The sequence below is a fragment of the Momordica charantia genome (assembly GCF_013281855.1).
Source record: "Momordica charantia cultivar OHB3-1 chromosome 11 unlocalized genomic scaffold, Mcharantia_2.0 BLBB01000011.1, whole genome shotgun sequence".
In the NCBI taxonomy this organism is placed as follows: domain Eukaryota; kingdom Viridiplantae; phylum Streptophyta; class Magnoliopsida; order Cucurbitales; family Cucurbitaceae; genus Momordica; species Momordica charantia.
In genome coordinates, this window is record NW_028275159.1 from 4,814,397 (window position 1) to 4,835,116 (window position 20,720).

The following is a 20,720-nucleotide window of genomic DNA, read 5'->3' on the forward strand; positions in this document are numbered from 1 at the left end:
AAGTAAGATAAACTCTTGAAGGCCTAATCCATGGAGACAGAATAAAACGAGAACGAACAAGAAAATTTTTAAAATAACAACATATACGATAAAAGTCACGAGTTTGAAGGATTACATGAACTTAAATGTTAGACGGTAGCTTCATCCTAGAAAAAATAGAAAGAAAAAAAAAGTGATAGATGATATAATTAAATTCAATAGCACTCGTTTGTAATGTAATTTAGGTAAAACTTTAAACAGTAGAAAAAGGAAAATAAAAAATAAAAAATCTACTTATTCCTATTTGCCCGAAGAAATTGCACAAACTCGTCCAGTTGACGCACGTTCTTATCTTCGTCTCCAAACAACCCCTTCATTTCCATGGCCTTCTCTCTCAACAACTCCCCTGAACTTGCCGCCATGGCCGACCTCACCGATTCCGCCACCGATTCGCGCCTGAACGATCCATCTCTCTCATTCCTCTCTATCTCAATTCCCACTTTCTTCTCCTCCAACAATCTCGCGTTCAATCCCTGATCGTTCACTACCGGAAACAGAATCATTACTCGCCCGAATCCCAGCCCCTCGATGATCGAGTTCCATCCACAGTGGCTCAAACACCCGCCGACCGAGTCGTGACTCAGTATCTTCACCTGCGGTACCCATCCCTCGTGAACCATTCCTCGCCCTCCGACTCGCTCCTTGAACCCGGCCGGTAACATTCCTGACTCGCTCCGATGTGAGGTTCTCAGTATCCACAGAAATGGAATCCCTGATTGTTCCAGTCCGAAGGCTAACTCAGTGACGTCATCTTGACTCAGTGTCGCCTCGGTCCCGAATGCAACGTAGAGAACCGAGTTCGAGCTCTGTTTGTCCAGCCATTCCCTGATATCGCCGCTTAATTCCTCCGTATCTTCCATTAATGGAGGCAGAAATCCTACCGGAATAACTGGCTTCTTGTAAAGCCTTGCGAGCAAATCGAACAATTCCGGCTCCAGTTCCGGGGAGCTTCTTATAGCCACAGCGACGCTCTCCTCAATCGCGGTGCCGAATCGAATTGTATCGGGCGTTCCCGATTCGTTGCCGGTTGCTCCATCTAGGGATTTTTTGATCTCGTGGTACCGGAATGCGATGTTCGATCCAGGAGGCATCCATTCCGGAACCTCCGTGAAGTCCTCGACAGTTGACCGGGAACCTCCGCATCCAATCAGGACCGACGGCGGGCCAATAAAAGCAAGAAACGCGGCGGTGAAGAGGCTGAAGAAAGCACACGATACACAGAGCTCCGCGGCGAGCGGCGGAAGCCAGTGAGAGGCGTAATCGTAGATGATCCAATCGGGATTGAGATCTCGAAGCAAAGCGGCCAAGGGAGACTCGAGAGAGTCGAATGCCTTCTTCAGTAGCTGCTGCTTGTTGTACGGCACGTCGGAGGAAGCCTCGGCGCCGTCGGGAAGACCGTCGACGTGCGGCAGAGGAACGGCGACGAGGTTGACGGCGGAGGAGAGGTGTGGGGGTATTTTGGGAATTCTACTGAGGTTTCTTGGGGTTGATACGAAGGAAACTGTGAGGCCCTTATGGGCCAAGCAAGTGGCCAGTCGAGCAAAAGGAATGAGATGGCCCAAGGCCAGCCATGGGAATACCACCACGTGCAAAACGCCGTCGTTTTCCATTGAAGCTCAAAGTCTGAAGAACAGCTACTTTGGTTTTCAGATTTCAGTATCTGAAAAATCAGTATACCCAACTTGAGGAAGAAAACGGTGAGGTTGAAGATAAAAGAAGATCTAGAAAAGTTGAATCTCCGTCTCCGTATAATAATATTTTAAAGAATCGGCGAATAATTGAGATTGAACTCTTTGACCAATATCCTTAACCGACCGACTTTTCAGACTTTTTTCTTAGTTTAATAATAATCGAGATTGGAACCTTATTTGAGAAACTTTCTTCAATTTTATCGGTGTCGACGAAAAATTCAAAATGTGTTGGTTATTCATTTTTTAAGATAAATGTCTTGGTCTTACCACGGTCTACCACTGTCAAGAGATCGAAATTCTTCTTTTCTTTGTATTAAAAAATAATAACAACATAATATAAGTATGTATTTTTAAATATAGCGAAAAATTTCAAAATTTTAGGAAACTATCTCTGATTCATATACGTTATAAATTAAACTCAAATACAATATAAAATACATTTAGATAAAAAAACTAAATGTAGGTAATATTTCTTGGTTAAGTTCTTTTCTATTTTACTTCCGCTTAAAATAATTATTATAGTTAAATATATGAAGATTTCTAGGAATTCAAACTCACAGCCCAGGTAAATAGGTTAGATTTTGGAAGATAATTCTCTAACTTAGTTTTTTTTTTTAATTGTCAAAGTGTAATATTAGTGTATTAATAGACAAACAACCCAAACTTTGTAACATCCTACAACTGTGGCAAAGGGTCAACGTCAAAATACCAAACATTTATGTGAAGCTCCCTTTTGCCTTTGCACTCAAAAGCCAATCTCTAGGGCGAATAAATCTTTGCACGTCTCCATTATCTTATGGAAAACACACGCTCCATATAAATTATCTATTTGAGACAATTCCTTCATAGATTATGACATTAAGTTTGATTCTTTTAAAGAAATTTTGAAGACTAAAATTTTACAATGAAATAAACTTAGAAGTTTCAAAAAATATTTAAACTTCAATTGTATTGGAAATTATAGATGATTTTATATTTAGTTTGAAATAATCTTCTTTCTTTATCCAAATTAATAAATAAATAAATATTAAAAAAAAACTCTCTTTGCTAAGGACTACTAACCATTTTAACCATCTGGATATTTAAGTAAATTTATACTGACAGAGTAGAAAATCCTAGAGCTTTACTTGAAAAATAAAAACCCTAGAGCGGCCATTACAGCCAGCAAGGATTGCCGCGAAGAGCACAGCAATCTCGTACTGCTCTCACGGCCGGCGACGGCGACGGCGGCTCCCTCTCTCAGGTTCTATGCTTTCAACATCTCTCTTCTTTCGCTCATCATTATTACTCTTACCGGCGGCGACAATTTTCATCTATGTTTCTGAATTTCTTTTGGTATCTCTGTTTGTTCGTGATTTATACTGTTACTTCGATATACAATGATATGAGATGGCATTACTATATTGTCAAGTTTCGGCGGATACCCTATTCTTCGAAACTTCAATATTGAAGTCCATCTTGTTCTTGAGGGGAGTTATTGGCGGTTATTGTTTCTACATCTTATAGTCTGTGGTTATGTCAGTTTGTATATTGGATTCGTTTTGTCAATGTTATTCTTTCTTAAGCATGAACTTTTCTTTTTTTTTTTTATTAAATGAAATTTGTTTCTGACGAAAAAGGTCCATTGTGTTAGGTTGCTTATTTGCGGAGCGTGAGTTGCTCGAAGGCCAAGCAGTGTTACTTTTAACGTACTCTGGTTAAACAAACGGAGTGCAGTGTGGAAATTTAGCAAGTTCTTAAGATGGACGAGAGTGGTAACATGCGTTCCGATGATAGATCGAACAAGTAAGTTTTTTTTTTTAAAAAATAATTTGTAATAGTAATGATATGATAATAATTTCTGATGTAAATTTAAGTTATGATGTTGGTAAAAAAAACTTTGAATGCTATATAACTGCTCCAATTTGGTCCAGTTGGCAATGGATTTTTTGAGGTGACATATGAATTATGTTGACCTTTTTTCATGATTACATTAATCTTACTCGTATATAACCAATCAATACTTCCAGAGAAGCTTCTCAACTATCTGCATTGCTGAAGGAAATGAAGGAAGGATTGGACACAGTCACCAATAAAGTACAGGCTCTAACTGCTAAGGTTAGAACATCTTCAATATCTTCTAGTTCCAGAAATCGAAGAGAACATTCTTTGATGTAAATCATAGTGTTTTTTTTTCTCCTCAATTTTAGATATGTCTATGTCAATTAAGGAAGAGATCTAGGTTATTATGCTGGCAGTGCTAATGACCCTGGAAGAAATATATCCACAAACATCAAATTAGAGTCTATATTTATTTTCACATGCTCATATTTGTTGGCGTTGGAGAGATTCTATTATCTGAAGTTTGCATGCAATTTAATCTTCGAGTGTTATGAAAGTTATAAACCAAAAGATTGATATTTTGTTGTTTTAATTTACTTACAAATATGGATAACTGTTAATATACATTTTGGGTAAAGTGCAATCTCTCAATAGTAGCTATCAAGTTGATTTTTCATACTTTACTATCTCTAGGGGTGCTCTCTGGTCAGGCTGTTTTTGTGTATGCCTTGTATATTTTTTCATTTTTCTATCGGTTTCTATTAAATTTTTTTGTACTATCTCATTTTAATTCAAAACTTTCACTCCTTTAATATGGTAATAAACCTCTGATTTACTAGATCGCAGTGTTTCCAAAGTGATGTTCTTACCTAATAAGAAATATTTTATTGTCTTTTCATATACTCGTTTCTTAGTACACTAGAATAAAGTCCCTCTTTGGCATGTTATATTGACATGCCATGAGTTAATAATTATGTCTATTTATGCAGTGTTTGTTATGTTATTTATAATTGACATTGTGTTAATTACCAACTTTACCTATCAATCTTTTGTTTATTATATCAATTGCAAGTTTTACAAAATGGTGAGGAGGGTTATTGTTGGCCGTATTGGAAGCTCTCAAGGTCTTAATAAATTCGAAAAGTTTTTTTTGTCTTACGATGGCAATTTATTTGCCTAAAATCTGCTATTCTCTCATTGGAAATTATATACCGAGTCTGATTATATGTTTGTGTTACTATGTTCTTTTTTTATAGTTAAATTATAGTATCTGATTTTAGAAACTGCAGTTCACTTTTAAGCGATTGTGTGCATATGTTGTCTTTGAACAAGCAAGACATCATGTTGTTTCAAGACTACACCTTATGCCTAAAAACTGCTGGTAGATCTTGTATATCACCTTTTCATGGATATCCTCATTGACTGATCCTTTGAGATCAGGAACTCCCACATCAGTAATTTTAACCTACTATTTTATATGACCTAAGCTGGGTATCTCGACCATAAATAATCATCATGGAAACCCCTGGCTGACAATAATAAGCCACCACTTTGTCAATAATACAAGCAAAGCCACATGAAAAATTGTCTTTGTTCCTCTCCCTTGTCTCGGAATTTGGGCAGAAGTATTTTATCATTTTTTAGCTACAAATACCTTTTTGTTGATGGCTTCATCCATGTCTTTCCTTGACGTCCTTCTCTTCCCCTCGTTTGTATTTCAGGTAAAATCAAACCAGCTCCCGACATCAGATGGGATAAGCTATCTTGATGCCAAATATTTATTACTTCTAAACTATTGCTCTTCACTTGTATACTATTTGCTCCGCAAAGCCAAGGGGTTCTCAGTTGAGGACCATCCTGTTGTCAGGAGTCTTGTGGAGATAAGATTATTTCTAGAAAAGGTTTGTTTCTTTTCCTCGATATTTGTAGACTTGCTTACCTGCATAAGACTTCTTCTAAGTAGTCCTGTCTTTTTGGTTGATACAGATTCGACCTATTGATAAGAAGCTCGAGTACCAGATTCAGAAGCTCACAAAAGTTTCTGTTGTTGGAAACGAGAATGCATTTGTGGCTGAAAAGGATTCAGCTACGCCTCAGGCTATGGATGATAGGTTAAAATATCGTCCAAACCCTGACATGCTTGTCGGTAAATCAGATGGGGCTACTGAGGTTAGGCATTTAGTTGAGGATCAAGTTTGAATAACTTTTTCATTCAATCTTGTTATGTGAAAGACTCATATATGGCTTTTGTTTTCTGAATTGAACTTTCAAATAGGATGGAGATGGTATATATCGTCCACCAAAGTTTGCCCCTACTTCTATGGAAGAAGATAAGGTTTCTAGGAAGGAAAGAAATTTCTTGAGAAAGGATAGAGAGACGCTCCTACGAGCTAGACAAAGTGATTATATTAGGGATATGATGGATGATATGGCTGGGAAGCCTGAGGAGGTTTGTTATAGACCTACTATCATACTATATGGGGTTTGTCTAAATATCCAACGTGTTAGGTCCTTAAAAGTTCTTTTTTCATGGTAAATACAGATCAAAGAATCTGTTGGAATGGAAAATCAAGAAGTTGCAAGATATGTGGCAAAAAGGGACGAACGTGAACGAAGAGAAGAGGAGCTTTTCACTCGTGCACCTCTTACAAAGATGGAGAAAAAGAAAGAAAAATACCTGAAGAAGTCGAGATATGGGTACAATGACCTACTCTCAATTTGACTTCTTTTCTGTCTTTGATCAAATCACCAGACTGTTAAAGCAGTTTAGCATCACACTAAATCTGATGACTGTTTTCTTAATTCCAGTCTTGACAATCTTAATTTTTATTTATAGGATGCGTGGTATAACTGACAGCTTCTATGACGAAATAAAAACCTTGCCCATGGAAGGTGCTGATCGTGAGCTACCGACAGGTTTTGGTAGAAGTAGCAGCGGAATGAGAAAACATAAGAAGCGCAAGGTCTGTCACAGGAGACTTTGATATCTGATTGAGAACTCATTTATTGCTTTTCTTTTTCCTTTTGTTTCTGAGAATGCATGGTAGAAGTTAGTTCTAGTTCGGAGCTCTTTCTCATAATTGTTCCATCCAGTGAAGAAACTTTTGCAGTTTCTGACACATATTTTCCTTTTGCAACACTAACTAGATACCGAGTTCTTCAATTTTAATGTGCATTCTCAACTTTATTCTTTGTCGGTATTAAGATTAAATGGAGAGGTCGTCATCTAAACTATTTAGAACAGGTAAGTAAACATTTTTTTTGGCCTTCTGCAGGGCAGGCATTGAAGTCCAGATGAGCATCAGGAAAATGGGAATGCTTCGGGACAAGTGTGTGTCGACATGAAAATCTTATTTTTGGGTAAAATTTATATTATCAAAGGGTTCTTTACTTGCTAATTAAAGTTAATATTAAATTACTATATTGTGTCATCTTCATTCTTAAAGATTCATTAAGGATTAGAAGTCCATGTTGGTTGGTACGATCAGGATCAGTGTGATATCAAACTGAACAAATGTCCAGGAACAGTTCTGACAGGTCTACATGTAAAGTCATCGTTCTCTCATAATCTTTGCCTTTTTCTTTTGTTGTATACTATTTTCCGGGAACAAAGGTTATTAGTGACAAGCGACAAATCAAGTATCCCAGATATTTTATCCAACTTTTTTTTCAATGTATTTTGTTCTTGAAATTGTTGACTTTCCATCAAGATGTTGACAGCTTGACATGATTCCTCAGGGTTCTGGATGACAAATTGTTGGCTGAAATTATGTTCATGTAGAACTGTTTTATGAAAAGAACTTGGTTACTGGTACTTAAAGGATGTATACTGAAAAGACATGTTTTTTGGTATGTACATGAATGATTTAAGACGTTTTTGGAGAATGTAATTGTCTCCCAAATTAAGCGAAAAGGAGATCACAACTACTTGAAAATAGGTATAATCTTGTTCATGATATCGATTAGAAGTAGAAACTTTAATCCTCATGGAGAAAAGGGTAGAGATAGTAGTACAAATTAAGACTAGAAAGTGATAATATTAGAACAGATACATCATGTTTTATTATCATTAAACTAAAAGGTTCGTATAATTGTCATGGAATCAGCCTCAGAAGCCAATTTACAGTCAAATGTAACGTCAATGTGCGAGAAACTAACTTTCTGCTGTTCAGATCGATGACTTTACAGAATCACGTTTGAATCTTTGCGACTTTCAAACAATGACATGGATTGCTATTTCTTCCTCGCAACAATTCCCCTTGTCCATCAGCAAATAATTATGCAAATTTTGTCTGAAAGCTCATCATTGTGAGAGTAACTTCGAGTCACATGCTACTATTTTAATTCTCCCAACATTCTCTTGGGAATCCTCGTTCTTAAATGTTGCATCCTGCAAAATGAAGGTCCAAACGTTGTCGCAGAATCGATAGGTGTGCAAATGTCCCTGTTGCAAAACAAACAGCAGGAGGACGACGAGGTTTAGATATCAACTGAAGAGTATGGGTTAGGGGGGCCTTGTGAAATAAATTCACTTTGTAAAATGAGGAAGGAAATAACAAACGGATTAGTCTTATGAAAGAAAAAAGAGAAATAAATTCTTAAACCTTGCTGTGTGATTGTGATTTCATCACTGCTCTCAAATAAAAACCATAATTCTTACACACAATCTCTGAACAATGAACTTACAAAATCCAACAGCACTTGGAAAAAAAGAAACTTGAAAGCTCGAATAAGGGAATTTCAGTTTGACATAAAAACATATGGTAAAACCTGAAATAACTGGAGCAACGCCCCTAATGGCAGATACTTTATCACAAGATTCCAAATCTACGAAAAAAATTCTAATACTGGAAACTATTTCAGGTATCAACAAAAAGAACAGAGACAGAAAGAGGCAAGTAACCTAATCTATTGGTATAAATCAAAAGTTCCATAAATGAAACTTTTAACTTACAAATACAAATGTTTTCATGCTGTAAATTGCACTGGGAGCAACCCCAAAAGATCACGAGAAAATATTCTACTTTGCATTCAACGTATAAACGTGTTACTGACGGAAACAATTTGGCTCCAGATTACTAAGATGAGCACTTCAGCAGAACAGAACAGGCAAGCAAAACAACCAATCCCTCTTATGAATGAAAACACATTTCAAGTTTATAATATTTTTTTGATGAAAAGTTCGTAATTTGACATTATCCACCAACTTAAATCTGTCATTCAAAGATATGTCGAATTCATAAGCAGGACAATTGGCAAATATACCTTGATAGACACCTTGCTTTTCACCTGTGATTCCAGAGCCTCAGTCATGGACTGCAAAAGCCAAAAGCGGTAAAAATTAAATAAAAAAAGACCTTCTAATTCTGAACACAAATCCAAAAATATACACATAAACACAGCTTCCAAACCAGGTCTGACTGTACCTTATCGAACTGGACAAGAACCTGAATAGCAAGCTCAGGACTAAGAGTACCATTCTGAACCATTTCGTCCAAAGTTTCAGTCAAACACATTCCGATCGTCGATCTGCGGTACAGTTCAAACGTCGCCATTCTGCTTCGAAAACAAGATCTGCTAAATACGTAAGTTCTTCGTCTAAGATATCAAAATCAGTCCAAAAACACACATCCGGAATCGACAAAACTAAAGAAAATTTTGGAACATAGCATCAGAATTCGAGAAAGCTGGCAAAATCTTCGAAATTAAAGCAAGAGATCAATTCGAAAAGGAATGTAAAAAAAAATAAAGAGAGAGTACAAGGAAGGAATTGAAGCTACAGATTGGTGGTGAGTTTGTGATGCTTCTGGTTTCTTGATTCTAACTGGGTTAACGTTAGCTCCAAAGCTTTTCGCGAGCGAAGAAATTTGGGGCTTTTTATACCCTAGATTTTGTAGATGAGGGTATATATAGCAGCGAAGCGACGGAATGGAAACACCAAGAAAATGACGAATTAGCCCCTGCTGAGGCGACTTTGTTCCTCATTTTGGGCTCTAAAGTTAATTGGGCCTGAAGCCTGTTTTACGTTTTGACTGCCCATTTTGTTAGCCGGCCCATTAAAACACTTCCAATTTGGCCTAATAAAGAAAATGTAGTGAGTCAAAAGAGTCATTTCCCGCCCGGAAGTACGAAGGAGCGAACAATTCCCGCGAAGAGCACAGTAATCTCACTATTGGTCTCGCCGGCGGAGAGATTCTCTCTGATTCTTCATTTGATCACCAAATCGTCAGTCGGAATCTTCAAGTTCGAGCCGGCGAAACTGGACTCTCTCTTCCTCGATTAACCTTCAGATGAAATAAAAATTCTCTCTCGTCGACTCTCTCTAGAGTCATTTTTAATTCTGATATCCATTGTGCTCTCACTCGTTTACCGAATCAATGGACGTATGAGGTTTTGAGATCGCAAATTTACTTTTTAATATTTGGTTCAATGTGCTGCTGCTGTTGTTGTTTCTTTTTCTTTTCTTTTTTTTTTTTGTATTTTGCATTTTTTTTTTCTCTTTTTGTGTTTTGTAGGCGATGATTCATGATTGCTAGGTATTCTGGAGATCAAAGTGGATTTGAGAAGGATTAGATGAAATTTTATTAAACCCTAGATCTTTGAGTTTTGACATCATTTTTGCTTGTTGAGTGCCCTGACCTGACTTATCTATCATAATTTTGGAACCACCTACACGATTGTGATCCTATAGATTATATATGAGATAGTTAGTTGATGAGAATTAGTTGTTACTTTCTCCATGAACACCTTTGCTCGTCTGCTTTTCAGGCGGCTGTAAATCTTTTAAATGACAAGGAGGATTATTTTAGAAGGGAAACGAGAAGGAATATGATATAGACCATCTACGTCTACTGATGTTGTATGCAGGAGAACCATGTCCAATTGATGCAGCATTTCGATAAATTGTGTTCTTGCTGCCGGGAAGATATAACGTTTTGGAAAGAAAATTTTCAAATTCATGTCGCGAAAAGGTTATAGATAGGGAAGAGGGAATACGAAATTGGTTTTCCGAAATTTTCCAATATTTCATGTTCGGAAGAATGAACGGCGAGCGTCCTCCGATTAGGGTTTTCGGCCAGCGATCAATTTCATCGTCTTTCCTCTCGGGATCTTCAAATCCTTTCAAGAGTTCGAGTGAAGGTTCACAAAGGAAATCTTCGAAGGGCTCGCAGTTGTCGCTCTCGGACTTCCTCGATCAGAAATTGCCGGAAACTTCCGTACCACAGAGGACGGTGAAGGGGAAGTCCTCGCCCTTCGCCTCATTGCAGGGTCCGAGGGATTCAAATAGCTCCATTAATAGACCAATTGGAAGCTATTGTGGAGCGGACACGGAGACAGAATCGGCCATTTCAAAGGTTATTTTTGAACAATTCAAGCGTCCTGAAACAAACCAAGGTGAATGTTTAGTTTCAGGTAGTGCAATTGAAACAGATATCTCCGATCCAGATGATATACTAGAATCGAGAAAAAGGAAGAAGTCAAATGAAGGTTTTTCCATCCCATGCAGTGAGAGCCAAAAGAGGAAGAAAAACGTAGTAGTTCTTGGAGGTGGCCCAAAACCCGAGCAAAAGGGGAAGGAGGCAATTCATATTAGAAACAGAAAACCAGGACCTCTCTATAATCACTATGCAAGTGGCTCTGGCTGGTGGGACTGCAACATGGAGGGTGTTGACAGCGAAGAGGTTGGCCTTGGTGAAGTTTGGGAGGGAGTTGGTTCTACCACACTTGGAGGAATAGAGTGGCATTGAGTTTTGGGGCTTCATCCTCTCTAACATGGAATACTGTATTTTGTCATGTTAGTTTTTGCTAATTATTAACTGTTTTTTATCTTCTTATGCTTAGATAAATTGGTTTCTTGTTAAGCCAAGCATGAAACAGGATATGTGTACATCTAACTGTCGTTTTTATCAAATTCGAACTTTCCCATTTCTATTTTATAGCTTTCAAGCATTTTAGACTGTTTTACGTAAGCCATATATTATAGATTATGCTATTCCATGATGTTTATCTTTTTAAGGGGTTAGAGTAAGATGGACATCATGGATTATCCAATAAAAATAAATTCTTCATGTGGGAGCTTAGCTACGAGAGTGTGAATACAAACGGAGGACGTGGGAAGAAGATTCTCCACCGTGGCACTCACCCCCTCTCGGTGCATCCTTTGCCTAGACAGTGTAGAAAGTATGGGTCATATTTTTCTTCACTGCCCCTTTGCCTTCAGCTTTTGGGTGTCTGCTCTCCTAGGAACGTCTTCCTTGAACATCTCTATGAAAGAGAAGGGAAAACCATATGACTGCAATTGATTAGGTCCATTTCTGGAATCTCTGGTTAGAGGAAACAATATAACTTTCGGTGGTACAATGCTTTGCTTTGTAGGCCTCTGATGGTGTAAATTGTATTCCACTTTTAGCAGCTCTAGCAATTGCGATCTTTTCACTAATGGAAGAACTTTTTGTAATGTTCTTTGGTTTGGAGCATATAGAATAAGAATACAGACCATTTGAGATTTAAATAATTATCGTCTACCTCTGTGTTTATTGGATATGGGTCTTTCGTTTTTTTTTTTTTTTAAGGTAGGATATCTGTCATTCTTTAAGACTATTATAGCAATGTAGTTAAAACTTCTCTGTTGTAGCTTTTACCAATTGAAAAGGTTTGTGCTTTTTCCAGATATGGATCATTTTCTGAGACTTCCGTGGCAATGTAGTTCAAACTTCTCTGTCCTAGCTAGGGGGTTAGACTTAAATTTTTTTTTTTCTCTTTTAAGAAACTTGTATATAACAAGAAGAAGGGAAAACAACGCAACGGCTGGAGTATAGGAAATCGCCTCCAAAAAGGCTTCAAAAAAGCTTTCTAATTGTTCATAAACATGGAGAGATTGTAGTTACAAAAGAATATGCTGTAATTAGGACACCACAAAAAAGTGTGCTGTACGTTTCTTCAAAAAAGTATCTTGATGTGCTCAACAAGCGAGAGGTGCCTTTTTTCTTTTTGTTGCTAATTTGATTGACTAAAGAAACTTGTGATTTTAATCTAGCTTCAGAAATTGGCATTGTAGACTTCTGGTTTGTGATTTGTCAAATTGTGATGATCTTTCATATATTGTGAAACCCCTGTCATTGGCATGATTTAGAGAGATGCATCATGTACTTTTCCCCTAGGTCATGAAATATTGTGCACCTCAATTCTATATATCGTTTGTGCGGTGATTGGTGAACTAAGCAGTGCCTCACTGGGACTTGTAGAAGATTTGATACTCGGTATTTTGGAACTATATTGGTGTGTTTAAAGATTTATTGTTCTGCTGTCTGAAGCTGCAGTAAGTTTTTAGAATAATAATTCTGTACAAGGCAGAATTAGAAACTAAAAAAGGCATTCGAATGGTTGCCTTGTAATTCCGTTTATATTCAAGCTAAAAGTATCCTTTTTCAAGCCTTTGATGTGTACTGCTTTAGGAAATAGATGATCGTCTTATCTACTTGTGTTTTCCTTTCCTACTTTTAATAGAATCATATGCACTATTATGATTGCAAAGAAACTTTTATTTAAATTTATGAATTTAACTCGGCTACTTTGTTATGAAGCCGACCAAAAGAAGTCATTTTCATTTTAGGTTGGGAGTGGGACAACATATGAGGAGCCACATGCTATTGCTTCACGAAATGCAACTACTCATGGACATTCGTTTTACTCTCGGTGGTTCTTATCTCTAAAGAGGTTAGCTAAACTATCGTATATGTTTTACATTGGATTTTTATTATTATTATTTCTATCTTTTTATAGGAAACAGAGAATATGTATTAGAGGTAATAAAAATAGCTTAAGAGCAGGGGATGAGCGTTCCTTCCCTAAAAGAGCTAGTGAATTACATCTTCCAATCTTGGTCGATCATTGTTAGACTGTAGTTACAAAAGAATCTCCTATAGTTTAAACACCACATAGATGTAGTAATTTTTATACTATTACGAAAAAATCTGCAAAGGACGAGAAGTGTTTTTTGAAGATACGAAAGTTCCTTTCTTTCCATAAACACCAGAAAAGGGCTCTCGCTGCGTTAGCTCCATATAATTTTGAGTTTTCCTTTGAAAGCCCACCCTTGTAACGCTTCAAAGAGCCAATCTCTAGTGCAGAAATCAACTTCCTTCGTCAGAAAATACCAACTTTTTTAGGCCATGAGCAATGTAGATAAAAATGGTCCAGGTTTTTTGTATTTCTAGTGCAGAAGTAGCAAACCGTTTGGGAGAGAGACCACTGCAGAAGCTTTTTCTGAAACTTTTCGTGCATGTTGAGGCTTCTATGGACTAAGCTCGACCACTTTTACTTTCTTTGGATAAAAAAATTTCCAGATCAGATTAATAAAGGGGGGATTTGAGCTTTATCTGTCAACTTGAGGAAAGTTGATTTAGTTGAAAAAGTCTTCCCACTGACAATGGACCAAAGGACATTGGTTTCTTGATTTATAAAATGAGTTAATATCTTGGTCGGATTTGTTCAGGCTTCGCTGTTTTTTGGATTAGGTTGCTATACAAATAGAATAGATTTGTGTCTATCCATTACCCTTAAATACTAATTATATCTAGAAGCTTCTTTTAAGTACATACACAAATGTCATAAAAGTATATAATAGTTATAGATTTATCTTGGAGATGGTAAATAAATATCCAAAAGAAAAAACTTTAGAAATATCCTATTAGTAATATTCTTTGAGCTCCAAGGAATTCGTTTAGATAAGAATAGATTTCTTAAGAAGTATCAAGGATATTTTAGATTCAAGAGGGGCTCAAAAAGATCTATTTACTTAGGCTCCAAAGATATTTTGTGTGTAAACAGGAGTGTCCATTTTTATACATGCTTAATAAAAGAGGCTTTAACCTTTCATCCAAGACATTAGAAATGGTCTTATAAACATAAGTACTAGACTAATAGAATTAAAATCTCCTGACACTGCTGCCTTTATTTAGAAAATTATGTTCTTACACTATTTCAATTTATTCTGTTTGAATGATGCATGCATGCCTAAGCAATAATTGAAAATATTCTGAATCTGTTTGTTGATCTTAATGTAGTTGTGAAAGTCAGGACATTATTTTTTAGTAGCACTTTTATAACTAAACTTCTGATGAAGTAAGTTGGATTCTCATGCCACAAAACTTTTTGGTCGGAAATAGATATTTTTAACCAATTGGGTTATGTAACTCTTTGACTTGATATTCTGAAAATAACAAACCAAATTTGTCAAATTCACTGAACCTGAACCTGGAAAAACCACTGTAATTACTCACTTGTGTTCCACATGTGTTATGCATATGTTTTTTTCTCTAATGGGTTTAAACACATTTGATAGAATGTTCATATATATTCACTTTAACACGATTGAATTTTACTCTTCGAATTCTATTCATCCGAAATAAACTATTCAGAATTGACTCAATTATTGAATTATTATTATTATTATTATTTTGAGTTCAACGACATCTAGAGTTTATAAATAAACGTTTAAAACTAAGATGATAATAAAAGAAATTTGGAATTATGAATGAAAAATTAAAGGGGGATATTTTAAGAATCTGTAGGGACTAGGGGTTATCAGATGGGGGGGCTTCGAGGCGGATATAATCATACATAACACCATTGAAAGAAGAACTGCTTATAATTTGCGAGAGGAAGATGGTGTTTTCTCCTTCTACAAGCAGAGATCCCGACATGTCGACACTGTACAGTCGATAAAGTCCATGAATTCCATGCCTAGCTATTGTATTGTCGTGCCCAATCTGTCCTGTCGTGAATACAGCTGGCTTTGCTTCTGGATCGTTTACCTGAATCTTTTAAAAAATAAAAGAAAAGAAATCACGTTTTTTTAATATATATAAATAATGTATAGTCAAAACATGTTTGAGATTTGACTTTTCACCCGTAGTGATATAATATTATTATTATTTTCTAATTACACCTTATTTTGAAATGTTCAGTTTTGTGGACAAGAAAAACATATGTTCTTTTTTTCACCCCAGGTGGACGGAAAGTGACCAATTTGATAAATCAAATGAATCTATGATTTTAAATGGTTCAACGATAATTGACAATGTCTATGACAAATAAGTCATGAGTTCGAGTCATCACCCCTATCACCCCCTTGTTGTACTAAAAGAAATTATTGATAATAGATGAAATGTATTTTTAATTTTATTTATTTTATTATTGAGTTCACGAAGAATCCATAGGACGAGGATTCAAACCTCCAATGATAATAATATTTTAATTAGCTAAGCTATGTTAACTACTGCTAATAGTTATATGTTATAAAAAATTTATTGTTGAATTTTTTTAGGCTACTTTTCCAATTTTAATTCTTAAATGTATTATATATGCAAATGTCTCATAAATTTAAGGGCGTAATAGGATGGGTACCTGTAATTCAGCAACATTGGCAGTAGCGAGAGCCACTCGCAACGTATAGGCGTCATTCTTATCTACGTTATCAACTGTAAACTTAATTTGCCACGTGGTGCTAAGATGTGAACCATCATTTCTCGTTCTGTCATTTAAAAAGGTAAAAAAAGAAAGAAATAACAGAAGAATTATAAGCATGATACATTTAAATTCATTACAGAAATAATAGGCTACACATACTTACCTATTAACATGAGCAAAAAACCAATCTTTTGTGTAGTCACTAACACCAACCGTATATACCAAGTCTGCATCAGGATACAATTCTGCATATCTTTCCCACAATCCATATTGCCTAAATCTGCTCAGCATAAATACAAAGTTATGAAGGTCACGTTATTATTTATCCATCGTATTCTTTTAAAATATTTTACTTCGATCACAACCTTTGGGAAGATGTAAAGGGAAAAAAAAAGGAACATATTATTCTGAGGATTATACTTCTACCATCACAGTTATATATATTAACATATTGGATGTCATATGATTATTAATTGTGAACATTTTTCTTACCTATCAGGATGATCGACGTACAATTTGTTGATATAATTTGGATCAGGATCAGGAACATAGAATTCAGCAGCAGATCGATCAGGAATGCCTATTTCCCACAATGTAGGCCCGTTCCTGGGCGGCTCATACACAAGATCACCCACGTCCATATCACTACCTGAAAGATCGAACATGAATAGAGTTACAAATGCTTGCTGAAAATCAATTCAGTTCTTGAATTATGAGCTTCATTTGGAGAAAGTGAACCAAGACCTGCGGAGATGCTAACGATGACGTCGTAACGATAATCGCCAATGAAACCGGGAACCCAAGCATAAAGGTTGTAGTCGCCGATGCGTGCATTTTCGATGCTAAACGAGCCATCTGCGTCTGTTTTGGTCCAAAACTGGTAACCCTGATCATGGTTTAAATAAATAACATCTCATTTTCTTTGCATTCAGCATTCATTATTTAGTATGTTGTTGAAAATTAATGATCAGTACCTTGTTTTCTGTCTGCCACGATCCAGCTTCTCCTGGTGCTGCCAGTCCCACATAAGCGTCGGTTGCTGGCGTTTGATCTTGGCTAACGTATCTAAATACAAGTGCAATGAATTGAAAATTGTTCAGTTCAAAACTTCACCAATCTAAAACATGTTTTAAGAGCCGTAACAATTAACTACTTTCCATTCGGATCAAATAATAGTTTGGTTAGAGTTTGGCATTTTTACTAATGAACAGAAAAGGCTGGCTATGAATACTTTTGATGGTGGGTCAACTTTTGTGTGGGTGTTTTTATGAATGATACCTGTCAAGGACAAACAATTTTCCAGTCAATCTACCACGTTGGTTTGGTGGGGGAAAATCCTCAGAAGCTGGAAAAGAATATGGCCAGCTTTGAACTTCCTTCGTCATCTGGGAAATAGTAATGCACAAGATAAATTCATAGGCATAGTTGTGAAAGAAACGACCATTTTCAGGATCTGAATTAAAATACATGATCCAACTTCTACCATTACGAGAAATTGTTAAGGTATTTATAAAAGATTAAATTTATCGTAACTCATCAACTTAAACTTCTTTGGTTGATTGGTGATTTAACATGGTATCAAAGCAGAATATCTTGTGTTTGAACCTTGTAATGTCATTTCCTCCCCATTTAATAGCGATTGTCACTTGTTGGGTCTTGTGCAAATTTTCAAGCCCACAAGTAAGGAATATTAAAGTATCTATAAAATATTGAATTTGCCATAATTCATCAACTTAAGTTTTTTGATTATGAGTGATTTAACACGAATGACAGGCACACAGAGTTATGATAAACAAACCTGAGTTTTAGCATCTTTCCACAAAGAAAGTGGGTCACCTCCATCAGTAACAGAATTTAGATATAGAAATACAGGGCCAAAAACTTTCTTCCACGGCTCATCAGGATTGAGTTTCAGCACCAAGTCCTCTCCTGAATAGTGAGCGCTGAGGAACATCTGAAATTGTGGCATTTTGGTTCAATTAATAATAATATGCACTAATATCTACAATTAACTTCAACTTATATCTTCAATTAACTTCAACTTGCTCATATACAAGAAATTATATATACTTACAGCAAGAGCATATGGTCCCACATGAGAAGTAAGGTTCTGTTTGAGAGGTCCACCTGATCTGAACTCACTGCTGGGAGTGATTTGCCAGAAACCCACTGCAGGATCCATGGATATCCATCCATGCACTTTAAGATCTTTATTTTCACAAGAATATTGGTACTTATCATCCACCTACTCACATCCACATGTTCCACTGATATCAGATTCTTACAAATTTAGCAGCAAAAGGTTTCAGCTTGGCCTACAAAGCTGTTTGTTTCAGTATGGACATTTTTCGTCGATTTAGTGTTATCCTAATCCGATAGCGTTTTATTTTCACATATATAAGGAAGATGAAAACTCCCAAATATGCATACCTTTGAACTCAACCTATTGTATTTGGCTTTCTAGATTTCGAAATCATTTTTACAAAGTAGGTAGTAAAATAAAAAAATACATGGATTAAAGTAATGTTTACCAGCTTAATTTTTAAAAACCGAAAAATTAAAAACAAAATAGTTATTAAACGAGACCTTAAAGTAACTGATTTCACAATAAAGAACAGAAAAATGCGAGTCCAGACAATGGAAAATCATGAAGAAGTATAAGAACCTCTCCCTTGAACTGAGGTTCTTTAGGATTGACTAGCTTTACAGCCTCTGGAAAGTCCAAGGTTTTGCCTCTGTGACGCAGTCTATCCTCAGGAAGTGGCATGAATCTCTGTCTGTTATCTGCTATTGCCATATAATGAAACCTAAATTACAATTAAAGAAAAAACTCACCATTAATTAATGATTCTCAGCAACAGACATATATTAAAAAGGAAGTAGAAATATAGGTCTTTTTACTTGTCTTTTCTTAGCTTGAACACAATCCTAGTTTGGGGAAGGTTGAATGGAGGCCATTCCTTCAAGTGCTCATAGATGGCATAGGAATAAAATCCAGAGGAATTACGAAGCATTATGAACCTGAAAGAGGAACTTCTATCAGTTTTTGTTTGTTTCATTTTTCTTTTTCAAGTTCATATTGATCATACACTTGACATAAAAACAAAAGCTTATTAGATTCATGATGCAGCTGCAGATTGCTGGCACCTTTTATCAATGTTTAAGGGAACGGCCTTATCCTTGAATGAATAATTCCTTTTAAATGAGAGCTCTATCTGTTCCTCATTTTGCACTATCACTTCAAATTCTTTTCCTTTCATCCTGAAAGCATTATAAATATCTTGATGCCATTTCAACAGAAAAGTTTCTTTAGGTAGAATCAGAAAGACCCCATCCAACTGTAATACTACAAAAATGAATAAATTGAATGCTCCGTTTGATAATAATTTTGTTTTTGGTTTTCTGATTTTGAAAATTAAGGTTGTAAACACTACTTTTTACCCATGTATTTCTTTGTTTTGCTACCTATTTTTTTTAAAACGTTTTCAAAATCTAAGTCAAATTTTGAAAACTAAAAAAAGTAATTTTCAAAAACTTGTTCTTGTTTTTTAAATTTGGCTAAGAATGCAAATATATTTTCAAGAAAGGTGAAAATATGCTTAGAAAATTGTGAGTGAACAAACATAATTTTCAAAAACAGAAAATGAAAAACGAAATGGTTATCAAACAAGGCCTTAATAACTATTTTTTTCTTGCATACTCATCGAACGTTCCCGTTGTTCCTCCAGTCCCCGAGTTCCACACAAGGTCCCAGTACCTGCATCATATACTGAATCAATCTGAGTAAACTTAAATTTTGGAATTAACTAGATGATCATAATTGGAGAAAGACAGAGAGGCTTGATATTAATAATTGAAATCATATACCCTCTATGATTTTCCTTATCATCAACTTCTAAAACATTATCAATGCTGTTGTATTTGATCCCAGTAACATTTCCATCTGGCTTGGACAGTGTCACTTGTAATATACCATTGTCCATAACTACCTGCAGCTCCCCACACATGCAAAGAACATCGTCTTGTCTCGTTAGTCAATTCAATTCATATTAAACCGCTGAAGGAAAGAATCGCGACTTACATGATGATTCTGAATGTTCAATTGGAGTATCGCACCTGCCATGTTGATGAAGCATAAACCTTGTCCTAGCCAATGATTTCCTGAACTTCCTTAGCAGAAGAGAGATACCATTTTATCTGCTCGGCTTACACTATTTCCTGGCTTTTATGAAATGACAGTATTCGCAGTTGGAAAACGAAACATTTATATTGTCTTCTTTTAACTAACTTTTTTATAATATCTTGTATTATACATTTCCTTTCAACTACGAATCTGGGAGTTGAAGGAAAGGATGAGAAGTTGCAAGACTTAAAAGATATTACTTGGTTGGATTTTTCTTGAACAAAAGATAAAGTGTCTTCTAATCTTTGCCCATCAGCACTAATAAAAGAGAGATGCAGGACAGACCACTACACATGCCACAAGCAAACGTTATACAAAAAAAGAATCATATGTAATGAATGATTTTTTAAGAGTGCTTTTTAAAGATACATGAACATGAATATAGTGTGGCTGACATCCACACGTATTTTCAACTTATAATCCTTCACAAAGGATTCTAAAAACAAATATACTTCCTGATTGGGCCCTCGCTCTGTTTTAAAAGCTTATATTTTGAGCAATCTATTTCCATCTCA

General features: G+C 36.0%; 5 protein-coding genes across 13 annotated transcripts; 2 read left to right on the forward strand and 3 right to left on the reverse strand.

The window, feature by feature from the left end:
- Positions 1 to 180: 180 nt before the first annotated feature.
- Positions 181 to 2,009, reverse strand: LOC111016258 (UDP-Glycosyltransferase superfamily protein). Its single transcript, XM_022291608.2, has one exon. The coding sequence runs from the start codon at positions 1,647 to 1,649 to the stop codon at positions 270 to 272; it is 1,380 nt and encodes a 459-aa protein (XP_022147300.1). The 5' UTR covers positions 1,650 to 2,009; the 3' UTR covers positions 181 to 269.
- Positions 2,010 to 2,817: 808 nt separating this feature from the next.
- Positions 2,818 to 7,254, forward strand: LOC111006272 (Sas10/Utp3/C1D family). 3 transcript variants are annotated; one of them, XR_002600849.2, is made up of 10 exons: positions 2,818 to 2,973; positions 3,364 to 3,515; positions 3,740 to 3,827; positions 5,273 to 5,452; positions 5,538 to 5,720; positions 5,827 to 6,000; positions 6,094 to 6,248; positions 6,388 to 6,514; positions 6,827 to 6,911; positions 6,998 to 7,254. XR_002600849.2 is itself a non-coding variant. In XM_022278110.2 (9 exons), exons 2-9 carry the CDS (start codon positions 3,472 to 3,474, stop codon positions 6,836 to 6,838), a joined length of 963 nt encoding a protein of 320 aa, XP_022133802.1. In that variant the 5' UTR covers positions 2,818 to 2,973; positions 3,364 to 3,471; the 3' UTR covers positions 6,839 to 7,254. The 3 variants fall into 3 exon arrangements, 2 of the variants coding, with proteins under 2 accessions (XP_022133802.1, XP_087976170.1); XM_022278110.2 differs by having other exon boundaries at positions 6,827 to 7,254; XM_088120044.1 differs by having other exon boundaries at positions 2,867 to 3,065; positions 6,827 to 7,254.
- A 314-nt stretch (positions 7,255 to 7,568) lies between these two features.
- LOC111006284 (transcription initiation factor IIA gamma chain / TFIIA-gamma (TFIIA-S)) lies at positions 7,569 to 9,467 on the reverse strand. Of its 4 annotated transcripts, none has more exons than XM_022278135.2 (4): positions 9,332 to 9,467; positions 8,978 to 9,125; positions 8,817 to 8,867; positions 7,569 to 7,995 (listed from the first exon to the last, which is right to left on the reverse strand). In XM_022278135.2, the coding sequence occupies exons 2-4, from the start codon at positions 9,104 to 9,106 to the stop codon at positions 7,855 to 7,857; spliced, it is 321 nt and encodes a 106-aa protein (XP_022133827.1). In that variant the 5' UTR covers positions 9,107 to 9,125; positions 9,332 to 9,467; the 3' UTR covers positions 7,569 to 7,854. The 4 variants fall into 4 exon arrangements, with proteins under 4 accessions (XP_022133827.1, XP_022133819.1, XP_022133845.1 ...); XM_022278127.2 differs by having other exon boundaries at positions 9,312 to 9,450; XM_022278153.2 differs by having other exon boundaries at positions 8,978 to 9,107; positions 9,312 to 9,417.
- A 166-nt stretch (positions 9,468 to 9,633) lies between these two features.
- Positions 9,634 to 17,161, forward strand: LOC111008529 (RNA-binding protein). Of its 4 annotated transcripts, XR_015788974.1 has the most exons (4): positions 9,634 to 9,941; positions 13,165 to 13,268; positions 16,522 to 16,902; positions 17,023 to 17,161. XR_015788974.1 is itself a non-coding variant. In XM_022281276.2 (2 exons), the coding sequence occupies exon 2, from the start codon at positions 10,580 to 10,582 to the stop codon at positions 11,297 to 11,299; it is 720 nt and encodes a 239-aa protein (XP_022136968.1). In that variant the 5' UTR covers positions 9,635 to 9,941; positions 10,320 to 10,579; the 3' UTR covers positions 11,300 to 12,009. The 4 variants fall into 4 exon arrangements, 2 of the variants coding, with proteins under 2 accessions (XP_022136968.1, XP_022136973.1); XR_015788975.1 differs by lacking the exons at positions 9,634 to 9,941; positions 13,165 to 13,268 and adding an exon at positions 15,963 to 16,101; XM_022281276.2 differs by lacking the exons at positions 13,165 to 13,268; positions 16,522 to 16,902; positions 17,023 to 17,161 and adding an exon at positions 10,320 to 12,009 and having other exon boundaries at positions 9,635 to 9,941.
- Positions 15,060 to 20,275, reverse strand: LOC111008520 (uncharacterized). Its single transcript, XM_022281263.2, has 15 exons — positions 20,104 to 20,275; positions 19,890 to 20,011; positions 19,723 to 19,779; positions 19,170 to 19,283; positions 18,924 to 19,043; positions 18,688 to 18,829; positions 18,097 to 18,267; positions 17,821 to 17,976; positions 17,301 to 17,407; positions 16,997 to 17,087; positions 16,767 to 16,908; positions 16,515 to 16,671; positions 16,186 to 16,302; positions 15,960 to 16,086; positions 15,060 to 15,373 (listed from the first exon to the last, which is right to left on the reverse strand). The coding sequence occupies exons 1-15, from the start codon at positions 20,143 to 20,145 to the stop codon at positions 15,128 to 15,130; spliced, it is 1,911 nt and encodes a 636-aa protein (XP_022136955.1). The 5' UTR covers positions 20,146 to 20,275; the 3' UTR covers positions 15,060 to 15,127.
- Between the last annotated feature and the right edge of the window lie 445 nt (positions 20,276 to 20,720).

Excerpts from the sequence above, each read along its gene's own strand:
- LOC111016258 (XM_022291608.2), bottom strand. The coding sequence starts at position 1,649 with ATGGAAAACGACGGCGTTTTGCACGTGGTGGTATTCCCATGGCTGGCC.
- LOC111006272 (XM_022278110.2), top strand. The coding sequence starts at position 3,472 with ATGGACGAGAGTGGTAACATGCGTTCCGATGATAGATCGAACAA. Across the intron at positions 3,828-5,272 it reads TACAGGCTCTAACTGCTAAG|GTAAAATCAAACCAGCTCCC; the intron begins GTTAGAACATCT and ends TTTGTATTTCAG. Across the intron at positions 5,453-5,537 it reads TAAGATTATTTCTAGAAAAG|ATTCGACCTATTGATAAGAA; the intron begins GTTTGTTTCTTT and ends TGGTTGATACAG.
- LOC111006284 (XM_022278135.2), bottom strand. The coding sequence starts at position 9,106 with ATGGCGACGTTTGAACTGTACCGCAGATCGACGATCGGAATGTGTTTG. Across the intron at positions 8,868-8,977 it reads TTCTTGTCCAGTTCGATAAG|TCCATGACTGAGGCTCTGGA; the intron begins GTACAGTCAGAC and ends TGGCTTTTGCAG. Across the intron at positions 7,996-8,816 it reads AAAGCAAGGTGTCTATCAAG|GGACATTTGCACACCTATCG; the intron begins GTATATTTGCCA and ends GTTTTGCAACAG.
- LOC111008529 (XM_022281276.2), top strand. The coding sequence starts at position 10,580 with ATGTTCGGAAGAATGAACGGCGAGCGTCCTCCGATTAGGGTTTTCGGC.
- LOC111008520 (XM_022281263.2), bottom strand. The coding sequence starts at position 20,145 with ATGGCAGGTGCGATACTCCAATTGAACATTCAGAATCATCAT. Across the intron at positions 16,909-16,996 it reads CGTGGCAGACAGAAAACAAG|GGTTACCAGTTTTGGACCAA; the intron begins GTACTGATCATT and ends AACCATGATCAG. Across the intron at positions 16,672-16,766 it reads CATCGTTAGCATCTCCGCAG|GTAGTGATATGGACGTGGGT; the intron begins GTCTTGGTTCAC and ends TCGATCTTTCAG.